Source organism: Megalobrama amblycephala, linkage group LG9 (assembly GCF_018812025.1).
Source record: "Megalobrama amblycephala isolate DHTTF-2021 linkage group LG9, ASM1881202v1, whole genome shotgun sequence".
NCBI classification, from domain to species: Eukaryota; Metazoa; Chordata; class Actinopteri; order Cypriniformes; family Xenocyprididae; genus Megalobrama; species Megalobrama amblycephala.
In genome coordinates, this window is record NC_063052.1 from 10,233,666 (window position 1) to 10,256,643 (window position 22,978).

Consider the following 22,978-nt stretch of genomic DNA (forward strand, 5'->3'; position numbering starts at 1 on the left):
GCTCAAGAAGGAAACACGATGCATTAAGAGCTGAGGGGGTGAAAACTTTTGAACAGGATGAAGATGTCCAAATTTTTCTTATTTAGTTGAAATATATATATATATATATATATATATATATATATTTATTTATTTTTTTAGTACTGCCCTTCGGAAGCAACAGAAGATACTTGCATGTTTCCCGGAAGACAAATTAAGTACAATTTATCTTGATATTCAAATTCAAAAAGTTTTCACCCATCGGCTCTTAATGCATCGTGTTTCCTTCTGGAGCATCAGTGAATGTTTGAACCTTTTTTAATAGTTGAGTTTGAGTTCCTCAGTCGTCCTCAGTGTGAAAAGATGAATCTCAAAATCATACAGTCACTGCTGGAAAGGGTTTAAATATGCAAAAGATGCTGAAAACTGATAAATCTGCAGGACCTGGATGATTTTTCTGAAGAACAGAGCTCAGTTTAACTGCTGAGAACAAACAAGAGACTCATGAACAACCATCACAAAACACAAAAACAGCTGTAGATCATCCAGGTAACCACACACAGTATTGAGAATCAATGGTTCACAAACTTATGAATTTTGATAGATAGATAGATAGATAGATAGATAGATAGATAGATAGATAGATAGATAGATAGATAGATAGATAGATAGATAGATAGATAGATAGATAGATAGATAGATAGATAGATAGATAGATAGATAGATAGATAGATAGATAGATAGATAGATAGATAGATAGATAGATAGATAGATAGATAGATAGATAGATAGATAGATAGAAAGATCTACCTGCAACTATCCATTACTCCCAGTGTCTGTTTATATAGGCTACACAAAGCATTCTCTTTATGCAGCATTTCCATTACAATACACAACCCCTTTGATTTTCTGTCAAGCCTTGCTAGAATCAGCTCTTCTCAATGAGTAAAACACTTGACATGGATTTGAAAAGTCACAGCTAAGACTCAAATAAATAATATTGGATGCTCTTTGGGAGAGCCTGTGAAATGGCTACAGGTTTGAGTTTATAAAGCTTGCAGCTGTTTATAACAAGCTGTGAATTGGCTTGAATATGAAGTCCTCATTCATGCACTTACAGCTCAATTGGCCTCCTGGTGTGGACTGGTCAGGCTTTCACAGAAAGCATTTATGACTAAACAGCATTTGTGAACAAAGACCCTAAAGCTTGTGTGTGGGTTGTGGCGTTGGCCTACCAACATCGCATACTGTGTGTGTGCACATCTGTTCTCTGTGAGAGTGTTTGTGTGGAAAGAAAAGGTAGACAAGGGAAAAAGAGGCTATAAAACAGCTTAGAGAGTGGGAGAGAGCTCGGAGCTGGTGGAGGTATGGCGGCAGTGTTTTTACTCAAACTGGCAGGAGCAGGTGTAACAGGTGGCACTGGGAGAGGTGCTGCCAACCTTCACTCTCATCTTTTGCTTAGCCTATTGTCCCTGGCATATTAATTGCCAACATTATGCCTCTGCCGGCTTTGGTTTGGCAATTTTGACCATTCTAGTATGCCAGCAGCCTGAAAAAATGACTAAAGGTGTTGTATCTTTCACAGAAATGCCATTGGCAGGGTAGATGAGAGGATTGCTCCTGTCCTGATGTGAAAATGAAAACACAGAAGCACTAGGGGTATATGGGAGAAGAGACAACAACAGCTGCTTTTTGAAAGCAAAAATCACATTCATTTTCTCCATAGAAAAAGTTTTTCAAATTATAATAAATAACTCTTTCAAGACAGACGAAACATTGTTGTGTCTGATGATAAATTACCATTAAAAGATTTCGGGTCTGTAAGATTATTTAAAAAATGAGTTTTGAAATAAGTGTATTATCCTCACAAAGGCTGTATTTATAATATTACTGCAAAATGGTAATATTGTGAAATATTATTATAATTTTATTATAATTTACAATGACACTTTCTAATGGAATATATTTTAAATTGTAATTTATTCCTGTGATGGCAAAGCTGAATTTTCAGCATCATTACATCACAATCAATCAATCAATCAATCAATCAATCAATCAATCAATCAATCAATCAATCAATCAATCAATCAATCAATCAATCAATCAATCAATCAATCAACCAGTCAGTCAGTCAGTCAGTCAGTCAGTCAGTCATTCAGTCAATCAATCAATCAATCAATCAATCAATCAATCAATCAATCAATCAATCAATCAATCAATCAATCAATCAATCAACCAACCAGTCAGTCAGTCAGTCAGTCAGTCAGTCAGTCATTCAGTCAATCAATCAATCAATCAATCAATCAATCAATCAATCAATCAATCAATCAATCAATCAATCAATCAATCAATCAATCAATCAATCAATCCTTACTGACCCCAAACTTTTGAATGGTAATAGTGGAAGCTACAGATTTCAGATTTCATTTTTTTTTTTTTTTTTGGTCAAATCACTTTTAAAAACAAAATTTCCAGTTAAAAACTATTTATATAGTTATATATACTTTGCAAATACTTTGCAAAAATGGTAAAAATACAAACATTCTTTAAAATTTTATACTCAAAATCATTTATTATATAGTTTTACATGGTACCATTGTTTTTAATTTGATTAAGTCATTCCCAATGATTCATGGGATGCATAGTTAACTGCCTCCAAAGTCAATTTTCATATTTTGAATTTTGTGCGTCAGATCAAACTTTGTAACACTGTGATTCATCTCAGAGCTGGTTGGTTTGGTTCATGGCTCTGAACTCTTTATTTACAAAAAAAAAAAAAAAAAAGATTCAAAGAAAAAGACTCAAAAACCAAGGCCGCTGAAAAAGTATGTGGTCACTGTTGCGCTCTATAAGAGTCATTGAAACGGAAAGTGAGAGAAAAAGTATCCTTGCTTTGGATGCTTTAGCAGAGGCCTAATTTCCAATTCATCACCACACCTCCGACAGATGTGTGGGCGCTAGACAGCATGAGGTGACAACAGAATAAAAACAACCAAAACTAATGAATGAAGCGGAAGAACCTCATATAAAAAAGAGAGCTAAAGAAGGACAGCAACTGTTTTAAACAAACTGAAGAAATAACGAAAAAAGAAACATCTGTAAGTATTATTCTCTATACTGAATTACTAAGGACAGCTTCTAAGCCTTCAACTGATGCCATGTTGCACCTCAACAGCATGAGTCTCTACAACTGTCTTGCAAGTGACAGAAAAGACATCCATAATGTTATCCATAAAGTATTTCTATTTCAAATATATGCAGTTCTTTTGACCTTTCTCTTCATGAAAAATTCATTAAAAAAAAATGTCACCGTTTCCACAAAAATATCGATGATAATAAGAATAATGCTGCCTTCAAGTGCAATCGGAATTATCGTAAATACAAGTTTTCTAGTCAGACATTGGACATGAATGTCCTCTCAAGTCATATTTTCTACTGGGAAGCTCAGATAATTTCAATACCCGAGTTTCCTAGTTGGGTGTGCCATAAACTTTAAACATAGCAGAGCGGAGAACGATTGTTTCTGTAATTGCTATTCTTTATTATTTTTTTCCACAACAGCCACATCGCCTTGTCTTGTCATCAAAGTAGTGCATATCACTACTGAATGTTTATATGGCTGTCAATTATTGGGACACTACATTTTATTCAAAATTAAATATCTTAAATACAGTTTGGCTTTAATAAGATTTCCCCAAGAAATAGGCAAGAATAAACCTGGTGTCCTCCATGTTCCCTATTCTTTCTGACAACAAAGCACTTTAATGAAACAAGCTCATAATCACAAGTGGGAAGTAGAAAATTTCCCTACTTGATAGCATGTAAAGGAAGCATAACAAGCACCAAATCAGCATATCAGAATGCTTTGTAAAGGATCATGTGACACTGAAGACTGAAGTAATGATGCTGAAAGTTCAGCTTTGCCATCATAGGAATAAATGACATATTAAAAATTGTAACTTATTTTTTTGTTAAATTACTTTTAATAACCAAATTCCAGTAAAAAAAACAAACTCCCTACACTCTTAAAATATATATATATATATATATATATATATATATATATATATATATATATATATATATATATATATATATATATATATATTCAAATATTTTGCAAAAAAAAAAGAAGGTAAAAATAAATGTTTTTAATACTCAAAATCATTTATTATAAATCAATAGTTTTACATAGTACCATTGTTTTTGATTTGATTAAGTCATTCCCAATGATTAATGGGATGCATAGTTAACTGCCTCCAAAATCCACAATTCACAGGAATAAATGACATATTAAAAATATATTAAAACAAAAAACAGTCATTTTAAGTTGTAATAACATTTCACAGTGTTACTGTTTTTACTATGTTTTGGATCAAATATAGTAAAATACTTTTTCAAAGACATTAAAAAATATTACTGGCCCAAAACTTTTGAATGATGGTGTATATCATAGGTTATATCACAAAGTTATATTAGCCTGCAGGGAGCAGAGACATCACAAGCTGGCTTTTATGTAACAGTGCAAAACATTATTTAAATACATCACACAAAATTAAAAATAAAAATGATATTTATAAACAAAATCATTTTATTTTAGGAAAATAGTGGCTGAAGTAATTTGGCAGCATATCGAAAATAGAAACGTGGTATCTGTCAAGTGAAAGCACATCAGGCGCTCGCAGTGTAGGCCGCTTTGTTCATTATACTGTGAGTGATCTAGTTTTATCAAGTCACAACATGTCACATAGAAATATATTAATAGTTCAAAACAGATCATTTACTAAAGGCACCAAGCATGAAACTAATGCTTCTCTGTAATGTTCACACACAAATAAATCTGCCTCTTTCTTCCATCTAAGCCACATGCACATCTTTTTATCTCAAAACTGGGCCTACTTGACTCTCAAACACTCATTTTCAATTACTGTAGTGATATGGGGTGAGATTTAATCACAAATGTCGTCCATTGAGGGGTTATATGATCACATGCCATGTCCACAGAGAACCTGGCGCGGTAGAACCTGTTCTCGTTCACGGGCCTACAGCCCTAAGCGGCCATACCATAAGACTTGTCCTAAAAAAAAGCATGTACCACAGCTCCCATTGGCTCTGAGGGCCACAGTCAGCACGCATATTACATTGGGAATTATAGGCCGTCTATCCCAGCACACCCTAGGGCAGAGTGAAGCTCCTCAGCAAATAGGAGTCATGTCTATTTTCAGCCCAGGCACTTTAACCTACTTCTCCAGCCTCACGCGCTGCACAGCCACCATTTATCCCTGATCTCTCCTCTCCCCGTTCCTTCTCGCTCCGCAATAACTCATTATGACAATAAGAGACGCACTTAGCAGAAGAGGGAGCGAGGATGAGGGAAAACAAGAAAAACCTAACATGAACTTAGTCAGACTTGGCATTAATCAAACGGCTGAAAATCTCCGAGGCGTATCGTTCCCTCATCTAAGCCCCGAGACCTTCGAGACCAAGCCTCGATCTGCTGTTTGGATGCGTGTCGCACCGCTCCACCTGATTCACCCAGTATATACCCACGTCAGGAGAGACCGAGTGTCATTTTAGCATATGCTGACGCTATCCTTCAAGTTCCCTGGACACTTGTTATCTTTGAAGTGGTTGGGAGAGAAACGTAGAGTGGTGGGACTGTTTTTCAGGGCGACGGCACATGATGCGATCCTAAAGCCCAAAACAGGGTGCTGATCAATCATCATGCTCCAAACCTACCAGGAGCTTCCCAAAACAGGATGACCCAAGAGCTTGCTTGGGTGTTGCTAAAGCTTTTAGAACTCCATGGACCATTTTCACATTTCCAGGATTGTCAGAAGTTCAGAAGTAGTTGGGTAAACTTCTATAGTGGTGAACGGAAACTACAACAAATATTGGCCCCACTTTATATTAAGTGGCCTTAACTACTATGTACTTACATATAAATGAATAATTTAATACAATGCACTTATTGTGTACATACATGTTTTTACATTGTACTTATATTTGAGAAACATCTGCATGTAATTACATATGTAATTAATTTCTGTAGTTACTTTTATAATTACACTGTTGTCCCATCCCTTACACCTTAGCGCTACCCTTAAACCTACCCATACCACCAAAGCTTTCCCTAACCTTACCCATATCCCACTTCAATAGCAGAAAAAGTGTTTTGCAATTCAATATGAACCCAATAAGTACATTGTACTTATTTTTTGATGTAAGTACATAGTAGTTAAGGCCACTTAATATAAAGTGGGACCCAAATATTACTTTTGCATTCCCAGTTGGCCCAGTGGCAAATGAAAATACACAATATCATTTCTATGACTTTCCAAAAGAGGAAAAATATCATTAATTACTTATTTTTTCATTAATTACATTGACCAGAATAGAGAAAAATGTCAAATCTGTAGTCTATTACAAACACACATGCAGCAGTGCTAACAACACTCTAAAAAATGCTGGCTTAAAAACAACCCAAGTTGGACTGAAAATGGACAAACACAGCAATTGGGTATTTTCATTTTAACCCAGCGAATGGGTTGTTTTAACCCAGCGGTTGGGTTAAATGTTTGCTCAACCTGCTGGGTAGTTTTATTTAACTCAACTATTGTTTAAACATGACTGTATTGCTTGTTTAAAATGAACCCAAAGTATGTTGGAAATTAATATGTTTTATAAACGAATATATATTAAGTTTAATGAATACTAATTAAACAATAAACATTTATTAAATTGCTTATATATAAATATTTACCTTTTGATTATTATTGTTGCCTCTAGTAATTATGTGTCTGATTTTTAATTTCCAACCTATTTTGGGTTCATTTTAAGCCAGCCATATAATAATTTTTAAACAATAGTTGGGTTAATAAAACTGGCCAGCAGGTTGGGCAACACAATTGCTGGGTTTTTTCCATTTTCAACCCAACTTGGGTTGTTTTTAACCGTTTCACCAGGGTTAAGAACTAATCCTGGGTATTTATATGCTGACGTTTGACACTGTCCATTCCTAAACCCGGGGTTAACGTTCTTCTTTGCATATTTGTGGTGTCAGTAGCTATGTTTCCATCTAAAGTTGTGAATTTAACTGATGTGGAAAATTGGAATATATGCCATAAAACATTTGCGAATTAAGCACCGTTTCCATCCAGTGAGTCGAAGAGAACAAAATCGTCACTTCCTGAGAAACCGGTGCTAAATATCACTAAGAAAAATGGAAGATGCTGCAGTAGGAGAAGTATATGATGTATATAATAAATTACTTGCGCCTTAGAGAATGCAGACGAAGAGCAATAAAGTTATCTTGCTTTCGGAGGTGGATGCCTGGTGCTTTTGGGAACACAGTAGTGTAAGACAGTTCTGGAAGGCAATTATACTGAACCACTTTGACGAGAGACTTTGCTCAGACATTTCAGAACAACTAAAACAACTTTTCATATTCTGTGCAATGAGGTTGGACCGCTATGCTGTCCCATCGCAAAGTCAAGTCTTTTTTGATGCGCATCGAAGAATTTATACCGTAAATGTGTTTTCATCGTAGTTTATGCGCATGTTTTGTTTTGGGATCAAAAGTTTATCTGACTCATTTGATTTAGAATTTAAGTGCATCTTGGTGTTTCCAGCCAACATTTTTTATGGGATATTCCAAAATGTGCATAAAAATAGGTGGATGGAAACATAGCTAGTGTCACTGATTGGATGAATGGCACACACAATATGTTTACATAAAGGCACTAGCATTGCACATCCTCAATTATATATAGCTGACTGTACTGTCAAGTTTATCCTGAATAGCCTTTTCCGACTATAAAGGTAAGAATGAAATTGTCTCCAATTGTTGCATTTTCTGTCACCATTTGACATTTTTTTTCCTCTCAAAGAATGAAAGTACTCTTTCTACAATGCGCTGTGTTTCCATGACTGTTCAAAGACTGTGGATATGATGCACAAGATTGGCTGTTTGTTGCTAAGCATCTATTGATTGTTTCACACTGTACACGTTTGGCACCACAAAAGCAGGGTTTCATAACCCTGGGTAAAACACGGTGCTAACCTCGCTACAAGTACGAAATGTTCCTTTACCCAGGGTTAAAAGAGGGGTTTAGAACTGTGTAAATGAACAAATCAAGAATTGGAATGAATAAAGAATTTCTGGACAATTAATAAAATTACATTCTGTAAGCATGCACACTATACATTGGTCAAGTTGGCATTGTAATGTGACCAACATTTACAATCATGACAACATCCACCTTGTGGATTCATGGGATAGTAGTGCATGACATGCACACTTCAGAGCTGTCATTTGGCATTTTAACCCACTATTTGTTGAAAACTGTCTATTCGGACATAGTACTCATTTGTTGTACTGCTTTTCATACATTATATAAAAGGGAAGTAGACATATTCAGATGCAGGTTATGTGTCATTTATTATCGTAAACTAAAGCTAAAGCTAAAACTACAAAAATATTTTTGTTAATTGAAATAAAGCTGAAAAAAATATCAGTATTGGATGAAAGTTCATAATAGATGAAAACTGAACTAAAACTAAAATATAAATAATTTGAACCCAAAGAGTAATAATAATAACAACAAAAATGACAAAAACACATAACAAAATTACTAAAAATTAAACTAAAATGAAAATAAAAACTGAAAATATAAAATAAAAGCTAATTTATAATATTAATAAAAACTATAATAGCATATAAATCACACTAAAATAACTTCTTCTGTATTTTCTTTATTTAGTAATAATTAATTTAGTATGCTAATAATTTGAGAAAGAAGACCATTTTTTAATAAATCATTGATGACCATAATTGATGACCATAATGCAACACAATGAGGGTTCAAATTTAAATGGTGAACATTCTAACAATATACAGTCAAACCAAAATTTATTCAGACACCTTATACATTTCATTTCATTAATTCAGTTTATTCACTTAAAAAAAGGGTAATAAAATATGACAAGATCTGTGTCCGAAAAAATCTTAATTATGTCAGAAAACACTTAAGCAAAACATAGGTTAAAGTGTCTGAATAATTTTGGGTTTTTATCAATTTTACTGGTAGTCCACTGTATGAAGAATTTTTGGGTATAATATGTCACAGTTTACTTTATCTTGCTATCCTCACATACATAAATGAACTATATAGTGTCTTGCACCCACTAGTAAAAATATACCAAAAATACCAAAAAAATCCAAAGGGACTTTTCACATTTTAATTTTAAATTTCTTAAACAAAGTTAGCTCACCTAAGGCTGAAGTTATCAACAAAAAAGTTGGAATAGAGTCTATATGTTAAATGGTTCGAGCTGAGTTAATTGCATAAAATTGCAAAGAAATGGAAAAATATCATTTTTGCAGAACATCAATACAGCTCTGCCTTGCAAACACTGTAAAAACTGTTTCAACAGACTTCGCTGTTTCAGAGTGACATTAGCTGACCTTTAGAGCTGTTTTACATTTTTTTTAAAAATGTACAGCAAAAAGACACAGATTTTTGCAATTCAAATAGCTCTGCATGCCTTGTTTCACAATACTTGCAAAAGAACAAAGCATAGATAGTCTGAGATATACAAGACCCTATGAAAAGCACGTATCCACCTCCACTGAACAGTCTTTGAAATCACTGTCTGTTGAGACATTTAATGGTACACCATGTGGAGAGGATAACCTGTAGACATAATGTTTATCTCCACAATATACGTATTTATCTGCACTTGTTTGTCTGTATACAGAGGTAGTAAGATTGGCCAACAAGCCTGAGGCAGACTGCAACGCTATATAGATTCCCTGATACAGAGAGAAAGACCTCCGTCCTTCATCCAACCAGACCGTGAACATCTTAGTATGCAGGCCAGGTATGCCTACTTGTTTAAAACGGGCTTATGCGTATGTCTGTGCTGAAGGGGGTAATAACACCGGATCTTAACGTGTGCCACCATGTGTCTTTTTCTGCGCTTGAGTGCGTATAGTTTAGTCCTATGTGACGATGAATCAGTTGCATGGGAAAACTGACAGGTGACAAATTGTTATGGCCTAAAGAAGCCGCTATATTCTTGGTGCCAACTACTCCCATCATCCACCACTGGGCAACTGATCAGCACACAGCTATGCATATTATGAGTTTGGCATGACAACCATAAGAGCCTTTAAAGGGTTAGTTCACCCTCATGTCGTTCCACACCCGTAAGACCTTCGTTCATAATTCAGAACACAAATTAAGATATTTTTGATGAAATCCGAGAACTTTCGGACCCCCCATAGTTTGCAACACGATGACCACTTTCAGGTCCCAGAAGGGTAGTAAAGATATCATTAAAATAATGGCTGACACAGAAGAGAATGTAACAAATGTTAAAGAGAGGTGCTCTACCAACAGAAGAGGCGGTGCAACCAAAAAATTAAAATGCATATGAACTGGAAAAGGTGCAACACTCACTCTTACAGCGCTCTAACTTTATTAATTCACAGAAGGAATTGTTGAATAAAATTGTTATTTTTGTTTGTTTTTTGCGCACAAAAAGTATTTTCGTCACTTCATAAAATTAAGGTTGAACCACTGTGGTCATGGACTACTTTAACGATCTCTTTGCTACCTTTCTGGGACTTGAAAATGGTAATGACGTTGCAGTCTATTGGAGGTCATAAAGCTCTCGGATTTCATCAAAAATATCTGAATTTGTGTTCCTAACATGAACGAAGGTCTTACGGGTTTGGAGCAACATGAGGGTGAGTACTTAATGACACAATTTTAATTTTTCAGTGAACTAGCCCTTTAAGGTTCGACAACAGTAGTGATATGGATTATTTTAAAGTTGTCTTTACTACCTTTCTGGGCCTTGAAAGTGGTAATTACATTGCAGTCTATGGGGGGTCAGAAAGCTCTCAGATTTCATCAAAAAAATCTTAATTTGTGTTCTGAAGATGAACATGAGTGAGTAATTAATAAAAGAAATGTCATTTTTGGGTGAACTAACCCTTTAAGCTTGTAGTCTCTGCAAATAAGAAAAGAGGCATCGGTGTAAATAAAAGCTCTGTTTTAAATAAAACGGACCTCTAACCTTGGCAAATAGCAGCGTTTTGCTCTTTGGAAAAGACAGCAGGGGATAAACAGGATCAGTGGGTGATAGCAGCTATACTAAAGATGGCCGGTAATGACAGAAGCTTATGCCACTTTCCATCCTCCCTCTCCTCTCGAATAAACGTGAAGGTTAATCCATCTGTGTATCTCGCTCTTTTTTGCTGTTAACCTGTCAACATGGGCTAGAATCGCCAGGATACCTTTTAAGTCTCACGGTATGATACCCACTAAAGTATATATATATAAATAACTGAAGGAAGGAAACCGCAAAAAAAATTAATTTGAAAAAAAGTTAGGTCTTCAATAAAGTACTTCAATACAGTGGCACTCATGTGATTGACAAGCATCATGTCAAGAAGCATGACACTTAGGTTGGGTTTTCACTCTCGGTCCTTCCTTCAGGTACCGTGATATTACTGTAGTACCAGTACACCATGCAAAACTATCAAATGCTAAAGTGGAACATCACATCACACATTGCATGTCTGTGCTCTCTTCCAGAAACTCTAACACTGAAGTCACTCACACTATAGTCTCTCAACAAAACGCCAAAAAGCCCTTTAAAGGTGCCATCGAATTGAAAATTGAATTTACCTCGGCATAGTTGAATAACAAGAGTTCAGTACATGGAAATGACATATAGTGAGTCTCAAACTCCATTGCTTCCTCCTTCTTATGTAAATCTCATTTGTTTAAAAGACCTCCAAAGAACAGGCGAATCTCAACATAACACCGACTGTTACGTAACAGTCGGGATCATTAATATGTACGCCCCCAATATTTGCATATGCCACCCCATGATCGAGGCATTACACAAGGGCAGCCAGTATTAATGTCTGGATCTGTGCACAGCTGAATCATCAGACTAGGTAAACAAGCAAGGACGACAGCGAAAAATGGCAGATGGAGCGATAATAACTGACATGATCCATGATAACATGATATTTTTAGTGATATTTGTAAATTGTCTTTCTAAATGTTTTGTTAGCATGTTGCTAATGTACTGTTAAATGTGGTTAAAGTTACCATCGTTTCTTACTGTATTCACGGAGACAAGAGCCGTCGCTATTTTCATTATTAAACACTTGCAGTCTGTATAATGCATAAACACAACTATAAATCTCTCCAACAGTGTAGCATTAGCCCGTTAGCCACGAAGCACTATCAAACTCATTCAGAATCAAATGTAAACATCCAAATAAATACCATACTTACGCAATTAGACATGCTGCATGTAAAGATCCATTTTGAGGGTTATATTAACTGTGTGAACTTTGTTTATGCAATGATAGAATCGAGAGCTCGGGAGGGGGCGGAGAGCGCGAGCAATTAAAGGGGCTGCAGCCTGAATAGGCGCATTTCAAATTATGCCTCAAAATAGGCAGTTAAAAAAATTAATTAAAACAATCTATGGGGTATTTTGAGCTGCAACTTCACAGACACATTCAGGGGACACCTTAGACTTATATTACATCTTGTAAAAAAACGTTCGATGGCACCTTTAACTCGTTCCTAAGACATTATAATTGTAATGCAGTTTCCATCACGGCTGACTCTCCTCTAGTTCTCAACTACAAAGCCCAAGAGCAGTCTTGATCTGTAATACTGAGAAGATACCAGAGTCTTGGGAGGGCAGAGAACTCTGAGCAGCACAAGATGAATGTGTTTAGACCGCTGAATATCTGTCAGAGCAGCTGTTGTATTTCAGAGGGTCCTATTCAGGCCAAAACAAATTAGATCTGTTCTAAAAGTTAGCTGTTTAAATGTCTACATAGGTAGAAACCTTTTAAGGCGACATTGTAACTAAGAGGGAACATCATATTTTCCCTGACCTGACATTTTCCGTCAGTATGACCACTCAGATAGGCAGCACACAATATTTTGGAACACAGCTATTTTGTCTGCTGGTTTAGGAAGTTTTTAGCTTCTGGAGAACATTAAAGATGACCCATGCAGAGCCAGGCTAATGGGTGGAGATTGTTTGCTAGTGTGGTTTACTCTGCCCTTCCAAATGTCACCGTGTATTCCTGCAAAAAGGCAATGACATTATGATGAGGGACAAAAATTGATAAATGTCGATTAGGAAACACTGACCTACAGCTTCAGGTCTGGCTGACACAGATATGAGCCATCAATTATTATTTCGTTCCTGCCTGTCACTCTTCTGTTCTCTTAGGAAGCAACATGTTGAGAAATGGCACATCACATTTTAAAGAACAGTATTTAGTGTGACTTAGTGTCTTGCAAGATTTATGACACACATTTTATAAAAATATACTACTGTAAGTATTATAAAATAGAAACACAGCATAAAATATATATATATAAAAAAAATAACTGTTCAACTAGAATGTAAAATGATCATCAAATATGGACAATCCACAACATTCAATGCTTAAAAGTTCAGCCAAAAACAATTCTGTCATTTTACTCGTCTCACTCATGTTGACTTTCTGGATACACTTTATTTTAAGGTGCCCTTTGTTACAGTGTAATTATACAAATAAGTACTGAGTAATATGAATTAACAACATGTGCTTACTGTATAATTAGGGTTAGGGTTAGCTGCTTGTCATTATGCATGTTATGTTGTTACTATAGGAAGTACATGTAAGATGTGTAACTGTGACACTGTAAAATAAAATGTTACCGACTTTCTACATTATATTTTGGAGAATGTTGGTTTTGTTCACCATTGACTTCCATAAAGTCACTGAGACATTTCTCAAATTATCTTCTTTTATGTTTCACAGATAAAGTCCTACAGGTTTGGAACGACCTGAGGGTTTTTTAATTTGGGGTGAACTATCCCTTTGAATGATGGTAGCTTGTGACTGCTGATACAACACCCACTAAGGTGACCCAGTAACTGCAGAGCTGCTGTGCCCTTGAGTAAGACACTTTGCAGGGACGCTGTCTCTACAGTTACTGGATTGCAAGTCATTTCGTATCTGGAAAGCGGCTGTTAAATGAAAAACAACTGAAAAGCTATTTTGCTATCATGGGTTATATATACACTATCATTCAGAGGTACGATTCTTTCTTTTAATTTTTATCTACGTTCACACTGTCAGTTTTTGGGATGGACTGCCACATTTACTTACAGAAGCGAGTCTTGAAATGTCCCATTCACAGAACAACTTACAGCTGCGTCTCGGATACTGTCTGCATGAACGTGCAGTGATATTACAAAGTAATATCACAACCGATACTAAAGAGTCCAAACGAGCCCGCAAATTCATCCGTCAAATCTTCATTAACCGACAGCAGCTTTTATATCTGGGTGGAGCAAGGAGCATTAGAGTCGCGCGTAGAACACAAAACTGACACAAGCAGCTCCGGATCTAAAACCTTCAGATGACATACACCTGTATGATGTGACAGACAGCTAGTTGTCCAGTCGGTTACGTTCACAGAACGGGTTTACAGAGAATGCGGTTGTGAGTCCTAAAAATGTACGAATGCGGTTGTCACTCTCGTAAATAACTGAACTGTGTGTGAACGTAACCGTATTAAGGACTCAAATACAGGACTGACAACTGTACTCTGTTGCTGTGTGAACATGGCCTTTAAATTTTTTTTTTAGAATTTTTTAAGTCTTTTAGGCTCACGAAGGCAGTATTTATTTATTCAAAAACCAGTAAAAAGAGTAATATTGGGAAATATTAATACAACAGTAATTTTGGGAAATATTTATACAATTTAAAAGAAGTGTTTATTATTTTAATATATTTTATATTATAATTTATTCTTGTGGTGGCAGAACTGAACTTTCATCATCATTACTCCAGTCTTCAGTGTCACATGATGCTTCAGAAATCATTTTAATATGCTGATTTGCAGCTGAAGAAAACATGCTGCTTAATATTTGTTGAAATTTGATCTTTGAAATACATCATTGCTGCATTAATTCCTTTTTAAAAATTGTAAAAATTGTATGTATATATTAGGGGTGACCCTGAATAGTCGATGATTCGAATCTTCGATAGGAGGAGCCTGATTCGACTACCAATCTCACAGTCGAATCGTCGCAGAGGTGTTATGAGAAGAGATATGGGGGTGCTCAATATCTGATTGATTTTACATAGACATACCGGTTCTTTCCCAATAGGTTAATATACAGCCTATTGTGTTAATACCATAAATAAAAATGTGAAAAGAAAGAAGCTTTTAATAAATATTTTTAATGTGCGTGAATAAATCCAACCACCCCTGTGACCGATTTAAGCTTCACTTCCATCATCCGTAACCGGCAGATGAGCATCTTTGCGGCAGGGATTAAATCTTTAACAATGTCTGGGATTAAGTGTACAATTGTATGCACTTTGAAATGGTAAAAGATGATCAAAAATATGATGCTAGTTGTGCCAACAACTCACGTCCTAGAACTCAACAACGACAAACACTGCGGCGCGCTTCTGCCGGCCAACGAGCTGACTATAGCGCGCTATTTGAAAAGACTCAAACGGACACAGGCAGATCGCGTGAAAGACTGAAAGATTTGATTTTTGGATGCTGTTAATGTTTAGCTAAAAAAACTGCCAATCCAGTTCAGCGTTTATTGTCTCTGCAAAAGACAAAGTTGACAATTCTGGTTATACTTTCGTTATTTTAATAATTTCTTTAATTTTAATTTATTTATTGATCACTCTGGGTTATCTAATTAAATTTTTTGTGGCTTGTGTTTTGAATATATGTTCCCCTGCACTTCAGGCATTTTTGCAGTTTGACAGTTTGATATTTCTGTTCTAATTCAATTCTGTAAATTTATGTTTGAAAAAAAAAAAAAAAAAAAAAAAAAATATATATATATATATATATATATATATATTTTATTTTTTTTTATTAAATGAATTTAATTTTTTGGTGCATCAATGTTGCGCTGTAGAGTTAAAGCTTACTTGCACAGACAGTTTAGCTGATGTAATTTGATTTGCTGACATATGAAATGTATATCTGCAGTGTGGCTTTTCTGCAGTTATTTTTATATAAATATTAAGGTTTATTGATCCAAAATGTTTTTATTCTTTTTCTTCTATATCTTTGAGAGTGTTCTGTACATCGTGGCTGTGAATGTTTACCACCCCCCCCCCCCAACCCCAACCCCAACATATATGATTCGACTATCAGTCGAATATAGGCAATCTGATTCGAATCGGATTCGACTATGTAAATCCGTAGTCGAGGACACCCCTAGTATATATATATATATATAAAGAGGCTCTTCATATTAGAAAAAAAGGTTGCAGACAATAATAAAATAAAATAGAGCAGACACACTTCTAATGGTAACGTTTATTCTGTTGAAATGGACTGCATTATGACTTCCATTATATGTGCATTAAAGTAAACATGATTTCTGACTTTAAAATGTTCTCTCCTGTACTTTTCCCTCTTTTTATTTTAGTATTCCTTTTAGCTCTGCAGTTTTTAGAACTGGCATTGCTTCCACCTTGCCTCCCTTTACCCAATGCTCAATGTCCCTGACTGTGCAGAACTGTGCCTGATGGGCAGCGCTGCTCTCTGTCGCTCTCTCTGTATGTGTGTGTCTGCCTGGCACGCTCTCTTTAGCTGGTGTCAGTGGTTGTGGCAGCCAGCAGCGTGTGGTCCAGCTCCTGTGTGACTCTAACTAGCCTCTGGCTCTACTCTTTCCGCCCCACAACGCTCATTCCTCAGGGCTATTCTCCATCTCCCAGCATCCCCTTCGCCTGCCATGCATATCAATCACTTTAATGGGGGTGCTTTCAGACGAAAAAAAAAAAAAAAAAACACTCGGCTAAGCTAAAGTGGGTCAGTATCCTTTCATTGGTGACGCTGCTGAGGGGAGGGGAGGAAGGAAAAGGGAAAACGATCAAGAGAGATAAATATGCAGACAGAAAGATATATATAGAGAGAGAGATGCACAGGACACATGGTCCTAGAACAGAGAGCTGGTGGACCTGCAGTGGCCTTTCACATCCATTAAGTGAAAAGAGGGCACAGGGTCAATATAACAAAGGCAGCACAAATCATTAACCTGGATAGCTAAAAGCCACATCACAGATGCAATGCTCAGAGTTGACACATATCTACTCGATACGGACTCAAACATTAGCTTGCACTCAAATAAACAAGATGAACATAACAAACAAAAGCTAAAGAGCTTGAAGGGTTAGTTCACCCAAAAATGAAAATTATCCCATAATTTACCCAGCTTCAAGCCATCCTAGGTGTATATGACTTTCTTCTTTCAGCCAAACATAATCAGAGTTATATTGAAAAATATCTTGTCTCTTCTAAGCTTTATAATGGGAGTGAATATTACCCTAGATTTTGAACCAAAAAGCACATCCATCCATCAAAAAGTAATCCATACGGCTCCAGGGGGTTAATGTTTGTCTGAAAGAGGAAAGTCATATACATCTAGGATGGCTTAAGGATGAGTAAATTATTGGCTGATTTTCATTTTTGGGTGAACTAATTGGTTTTTAATTGCAATTTTTAACCTTTTGGTGGTGAACTGAGAAAATCTACTGACCACAAAAAATGGCAAGCCATGAAATTTTGCCAGCCATTTTGGTCTAAAATAATAATGCCATTTTGAATAGTATTATTAACTGAATAGTGCTTTTCACAATATATTTTTCAAAGCAGCTTTACAGAAAATCATTAGATTTATGAGTGACAAATGCCATTGTGTCACTTGCAGCATTGTATAAGATGCTCAAAAATGAAAATATTTCACACTTGACACAAAAAAGGGCAAGACAAAGTTTTGTTTCTCATATTTTCATTTTGGGGGAATTTTCTACATATGTGTCACCAAGACTGAATTTAAATGATCAAAATTAAAGTAAAATCTTAAAGTGCATTTTGTGAAATATTATGACAATTAAAACAATGGTATTTTAATATATTTAGAAATGTAATATATCCCATTTTCAGCATCATTACTCCAGTCGTGTCACATGATCCTTCATGAATCATACTAATATGCTGATTTGATGCTCAAGAAACATTTCTTCTTCTTATTATTATTATCAATGATGAAAACAATTGTGCTATCTAAAATTTTTTTGGAAACCGTGATACATTTTTAGGATTCTTTGATGAATAGAAAGTAAAAACAAACAAACAAACAAACAAAAAAACAGCATTTATTTAAAATAGACATCTTTTTTTTAAACAAAATGATTTCATATATATATATATATATATATATATATATATATATATATATATATATATATATATATATATATACACACTGAAAAGTACCAAACTTTTGAATGATAATCTTTCTTTTTAGATTTTACTTGGTAAATTTATCATCACCTCCCCTGATGTCTCTTTGATAACCATTGCTTTAGTGAGATTAATATTCATAATCACAGAAAAACAACAACGTTACTGTGCATCAATGCTTTTAAACTATACCTGGGTGAAATCCCAAGCTAGACAAACCCTGACGCATTATGCATACCATGATATATTAAACACCTGCTCCACCATCTGCTTTCGTACGATACCCACACACTATGGAGGCAAGTTCACCTCAAATGTCACGCCAACAGAGCAGACGGTCACAATATTATGCTCCTACTTTTAAGAAATCTTTACAATATCATTAAAACAATATCATTAGCCATGAGCAACACATTGTTTCTGATCTTTCTTTAGCTGCAGCATTTAGCATATGCAGCACAGATGGAATACTGACCTTCTAGAGACCAACCAAACCCTTCAAACAATGTTCAACAACAATATTCTGGATGTATAGCAGCATATGTTCTGGCTACTTGACTGCATAAGACAAATTTCATCAAGGTCTCAGACAGCTAGGCCCCATCCTGAGAAGTCACTGAGGGGTGAAGTGTGGTGTCGAAAGGTTAAGATAGCACTCACCGGTTCTTTAGCTTTCTGCGCTAACACTGCAAAGGTGGACAGCTTGCTGCACAGACATTTGGTGTGGGAGACTGCCGGCGTTGGGAGCGTTTGGCAGCTCTCTGCGTCCCAGTTTTCTTCGCCAGCCTCTCTGTTGATAGGGTATAGCGACAACACACACAAACACACACACAGGAAAAAAAGAGAATGAATTAATTGGGTCATTCCATGAGAGAGAACAGGAGAGGCCATAGTGAATTGCACAGTACCATGAGAACTAGTCAATGACAACTGCACTCCAAATGCTTTCAGCCACAACGGCCCTCAAGTCCACCAGTCTTGCTTTTATAATGGGCTGTCCTATTCATCTAGTCTTTCTGTAAATATATGCTTGTTATACACACTTTCAGGGACTCATCGCTGTCCTACCTTCCATCATTCTCTTACTGAGTGTGCTCAAAATGTCTATCAGAAGCACTCCAATTCCCATCGCTTACCCTTTAAACTTTATTTCTGCTGGTTTTTGAACTGTAATTATAAATATGTGATTGTTAAGTCCTACTTTCATTCACTTCTTTCATCGTCCTTGAACAATCCATATGTGTGTGTACTATATATAGAGTCAGTAAGATTTTAAGAAATGAATACGTGCTGCCAATGATGATGGGAATTTAATATTCTTCCCCACATGCAGATGTGAAATTAGCAGAAATAAGGGGAAACGGAGGGGGAATGGTGTTTCAAAACATTTGTTAAATGTAAACTGTAAAGCTTCATGTTGATCCTCAGATTAAACTCACTGCTGAGGCCAGATGGTCAGACTAAGAGGAACTTCTAATTGAGGATTTAGCCAATAGTGTACAACAAAAAGTGCAACTGAATAAATATATGTAACATTCTGTTTCTACAACTGAAAATTCGAGTTCAAAGCTTAGTCAAGTCAAATAAGTCCATTGAAATGAGACTGTACATAACCCGTCAAGTGGTGTGTCATTTTTCCAGCAGTAATAGTGGTAATAAGTGCTGTGAAAAGACTCATGAATCACTACTATTGTGCCCACGAGTAAGACACATACAATTTCACATTTCTTTTTCTCTCATTGGCTGAGCTATAAAAGAAGAACATTAATTGTTGGACAAACATGAATGTAAATGAACTTACTGAACAAATACACTGAGCTCAGAAGATCTGGAAACTGCGAAAATGTAACATGGTGCTAATCAGTGTTTAGAAAAAGTTACTTTTAAAAGTAATGCGCTACTCCATAAAAAAGTAACTAATTGTGTTAATTAGTTAGTCTTTTATGGAAGTAATGCATCGTGTTACTTTTGTGTTACATTTTCTCACCTGGGCTGGGCTTGCTTGTTTTTGTTTTTTTTTTATAACAAAAAAAGGTCATATTTTTGGCAAGTAAAGGCCTTTTTACATTAAAAGTGAAATGAATAAACCTCAGGATGAAGGAAATGCAAACTGACGCCTATACAGTAGAGACAAACCAAATGAGTTTGACTGCTCAGACAAACCAAACCAAAAGTCATTTTTGCTTATTTGTAAGGTTGATTTAGATCATTGAAGGTCAGCAGCAAAGACATTGGTTAATTAAATACATAAAGTATATTTCTGTTTAACATATTTAATTATTGCAGTTTTGCATAATATTTTGACTTGGCATTTCACTGTTTCCATTTTGAGGAACACTGAATCTGTTCTTTTGCAAGTGAGAGGAGTAAATGAATGATTTAGTCTAGAACTACAATAACCATCACGTTTACACAGCCAATTTCTCTCAACATGGGGACAGGGGAAGTGTCATTAAATAAATGGGAATACAAAGTAATTTGTGTTACTTATTTGAAAAAGTAACTCAGATATGTTGTTGTAAATTTGTTACTTGCAAAAAGTAAACTGATTACTTAACTCGCATTACTTCTAACAGCGCTAAAACAGACAGTTTCCATTCCTAGGGAACGTGTACTGATGAATGCAATACAAACACTGAATGCACTGCAAGTATGTTTGGATTGTGCCAAATGCATAACAAAATAAAAGAGATGGTATAATATTAAAATCCATTTATTTTTATCCTGGTACTTCTTAAAAAAAAAAAAACAGGTATATTAAATGCATACCTTGAATTACGAGTCTAAAAATCCAGAAAGTCTACTCATGCAGCAAACATAGAGATAAAATCCACCAACGTATAATTAAAGAATAAATGAATTAGAACAGGAATTCCCGAGATTAATTAAAAAAGGGCTATATAAATAAACAGATCTTCCTGTAATTATTCATGACTATATTCATTAACATTTTACGTTCCCTCAAGGTCAAGGTTGTTTAATCAAACATTTTGAGGGGAAATTCACTAAACATTTGCATCACTTTTGTGTGCAGTATTTCAGTGCAAATCTATGCATCTTATTCTCTAACCAGCCACAATCCAGTTTCAGCGCCAACATGCCTCCTTTCCATGTAAATTAGGCTTGTTATAGATTGAGGCATATTCACAAATGTCTCTTAATTTGCTTGGTACAATTAACGCTGCGATATTACTGCCTGTAGAAAATTGTTTAAAATAGACATTTGTGTACATTTTCAAGCCATTATGCCAGCAGTGATTCATCAAATGATGGAAAGGCACACTATAATCAGGCATTTATCCAGATTTGTGGTGTAGAGTGCAGTTGCAATAGTTGATTCAAACATCTGGATCACAGTGAAGTGATGCTGGACAGGTCGAGTAAAGTACGCCAGATCACATTAGTCTGCAGCTTCCTTCATTGTCTTGCTTAGCCAGAATTTCTGACTGATGGCAGAAGGTCTGGACTCCAAAGTGGCTTTCATTGGTCAAGGACCGCCCAAGAGGCTTTCTGACTAACATGTATAGCAACCAATCACAATTTGTCATGTTTAGGAGTGTGGAAATATAAAGTCGATGTCTCCACAATAACAGACCGGTGTGTAAAACTCCTGGATGTCTTTTAAAGAGTCAATGCAGCAAACTTTGCATACTTTTGAAAATCCAGTGTTTAGTTGATCCTGATAAGTGCTTATTGTCACAGTTGTGAACACAACGGCTTTGTTTCCAGGTCAGACCGTTAAAGAACGTGACACAGTTCTCCATGAAATCCTGTAGAATTTAACCAGATAACGGCTTTGAAACTCCCAAAGTGTTTCAAATTTTGTGTGTTAACACATCTGTTTAAACTTGCATACACATAAACCATTATCTACTTCTATAATTCAAATCATATAAATTGTTAGGCTGCATAGATTAGGTCAGCCGGAACCGGGAGCACTTCCCAAAACACCTGATGTATTCGCTACATCATAAGAAGAATGGCGTCTACGCTAATATTAGACTCTCTCTGTTTATTCTGAGGTTTACCGCAGCCTGCCAGATCCAGGCTGTATCCAGATGAGATGAAGGCATCTAGACATAACGATAACACAGCCCTGAAGTGTCAACTAAACTTTCCCCTGTGAAGGCCTCCTTCTCTTTCCTTTCCCTATGCATAGATAAAACATTATCAAAATTATTCCAGTTCACATAGATCCGTGGACTATTTTTTCTGTATTATGCAGACCAGACAGGTAATTTGGCAAGTACCACTTTTTTTAAAAAGACCATGTTCTGCGCACATCCACACTCAAACACGCAAACCTATAGACTAAACACGTAAATGAACGGCAAGAATGCATTAAAGGTATTCGGTTCTCAGTAGGAAATTTGTCATTTAATGTCATTACATGTCTTTAATGTCAATGTTAATGTTAATGTTAATGTCATTACATTGGTTGCCGGTCTGCTATAGAATTGATTTTAAAGTCCTTTTAATGGTTTATAAATCTCTAAACGGCTTAGAACCTTCTTACCTTACTGATCTTTTGGTGGAATATGACCCAGGGAAGTCCAAGAACAAAATTAAAACTCAGAGGTGATCGGGCTTTTGCAGTAGCCGTGCCACAATTGTGGAACAGCCTGCCGGCTAGTATTAGGACTGCCAGAACTATAGGTCATTTTAAATCA

General features: G+C 35.8%; 1 protein-coding gene across 19 annotated transcripts in view; it reads right to left on the bottom strand.

Moving 5' to 3' along the window:
* adgrb2 (adhesion G protein-coupled receptor B2) overlaps window positions 1-22,978 on the bottom strand; it is a 350,264-nt gene that overhangs the window by 61,898 nt on the left and 265,388 nt on the right. For all 19 annotated transcript variants that reach the window (XR_007186356.1, XR_007186355.1, XR_007186357.1 and 16 more), the window contains one exon: window positions 18,969-19,098. Coding sequence is in view for 16 of the 19 variants with exons in the window: in XM_048201541.1 (XP_048057498.1) it covers window positions 18,969-19,098 (130 nt within the window). In the remaining 3 variants the exon portion in view is untranslated. The remainder of the gene's footprint in view (window positions 1-18,968; window positions 19,099-22,978) is intronic.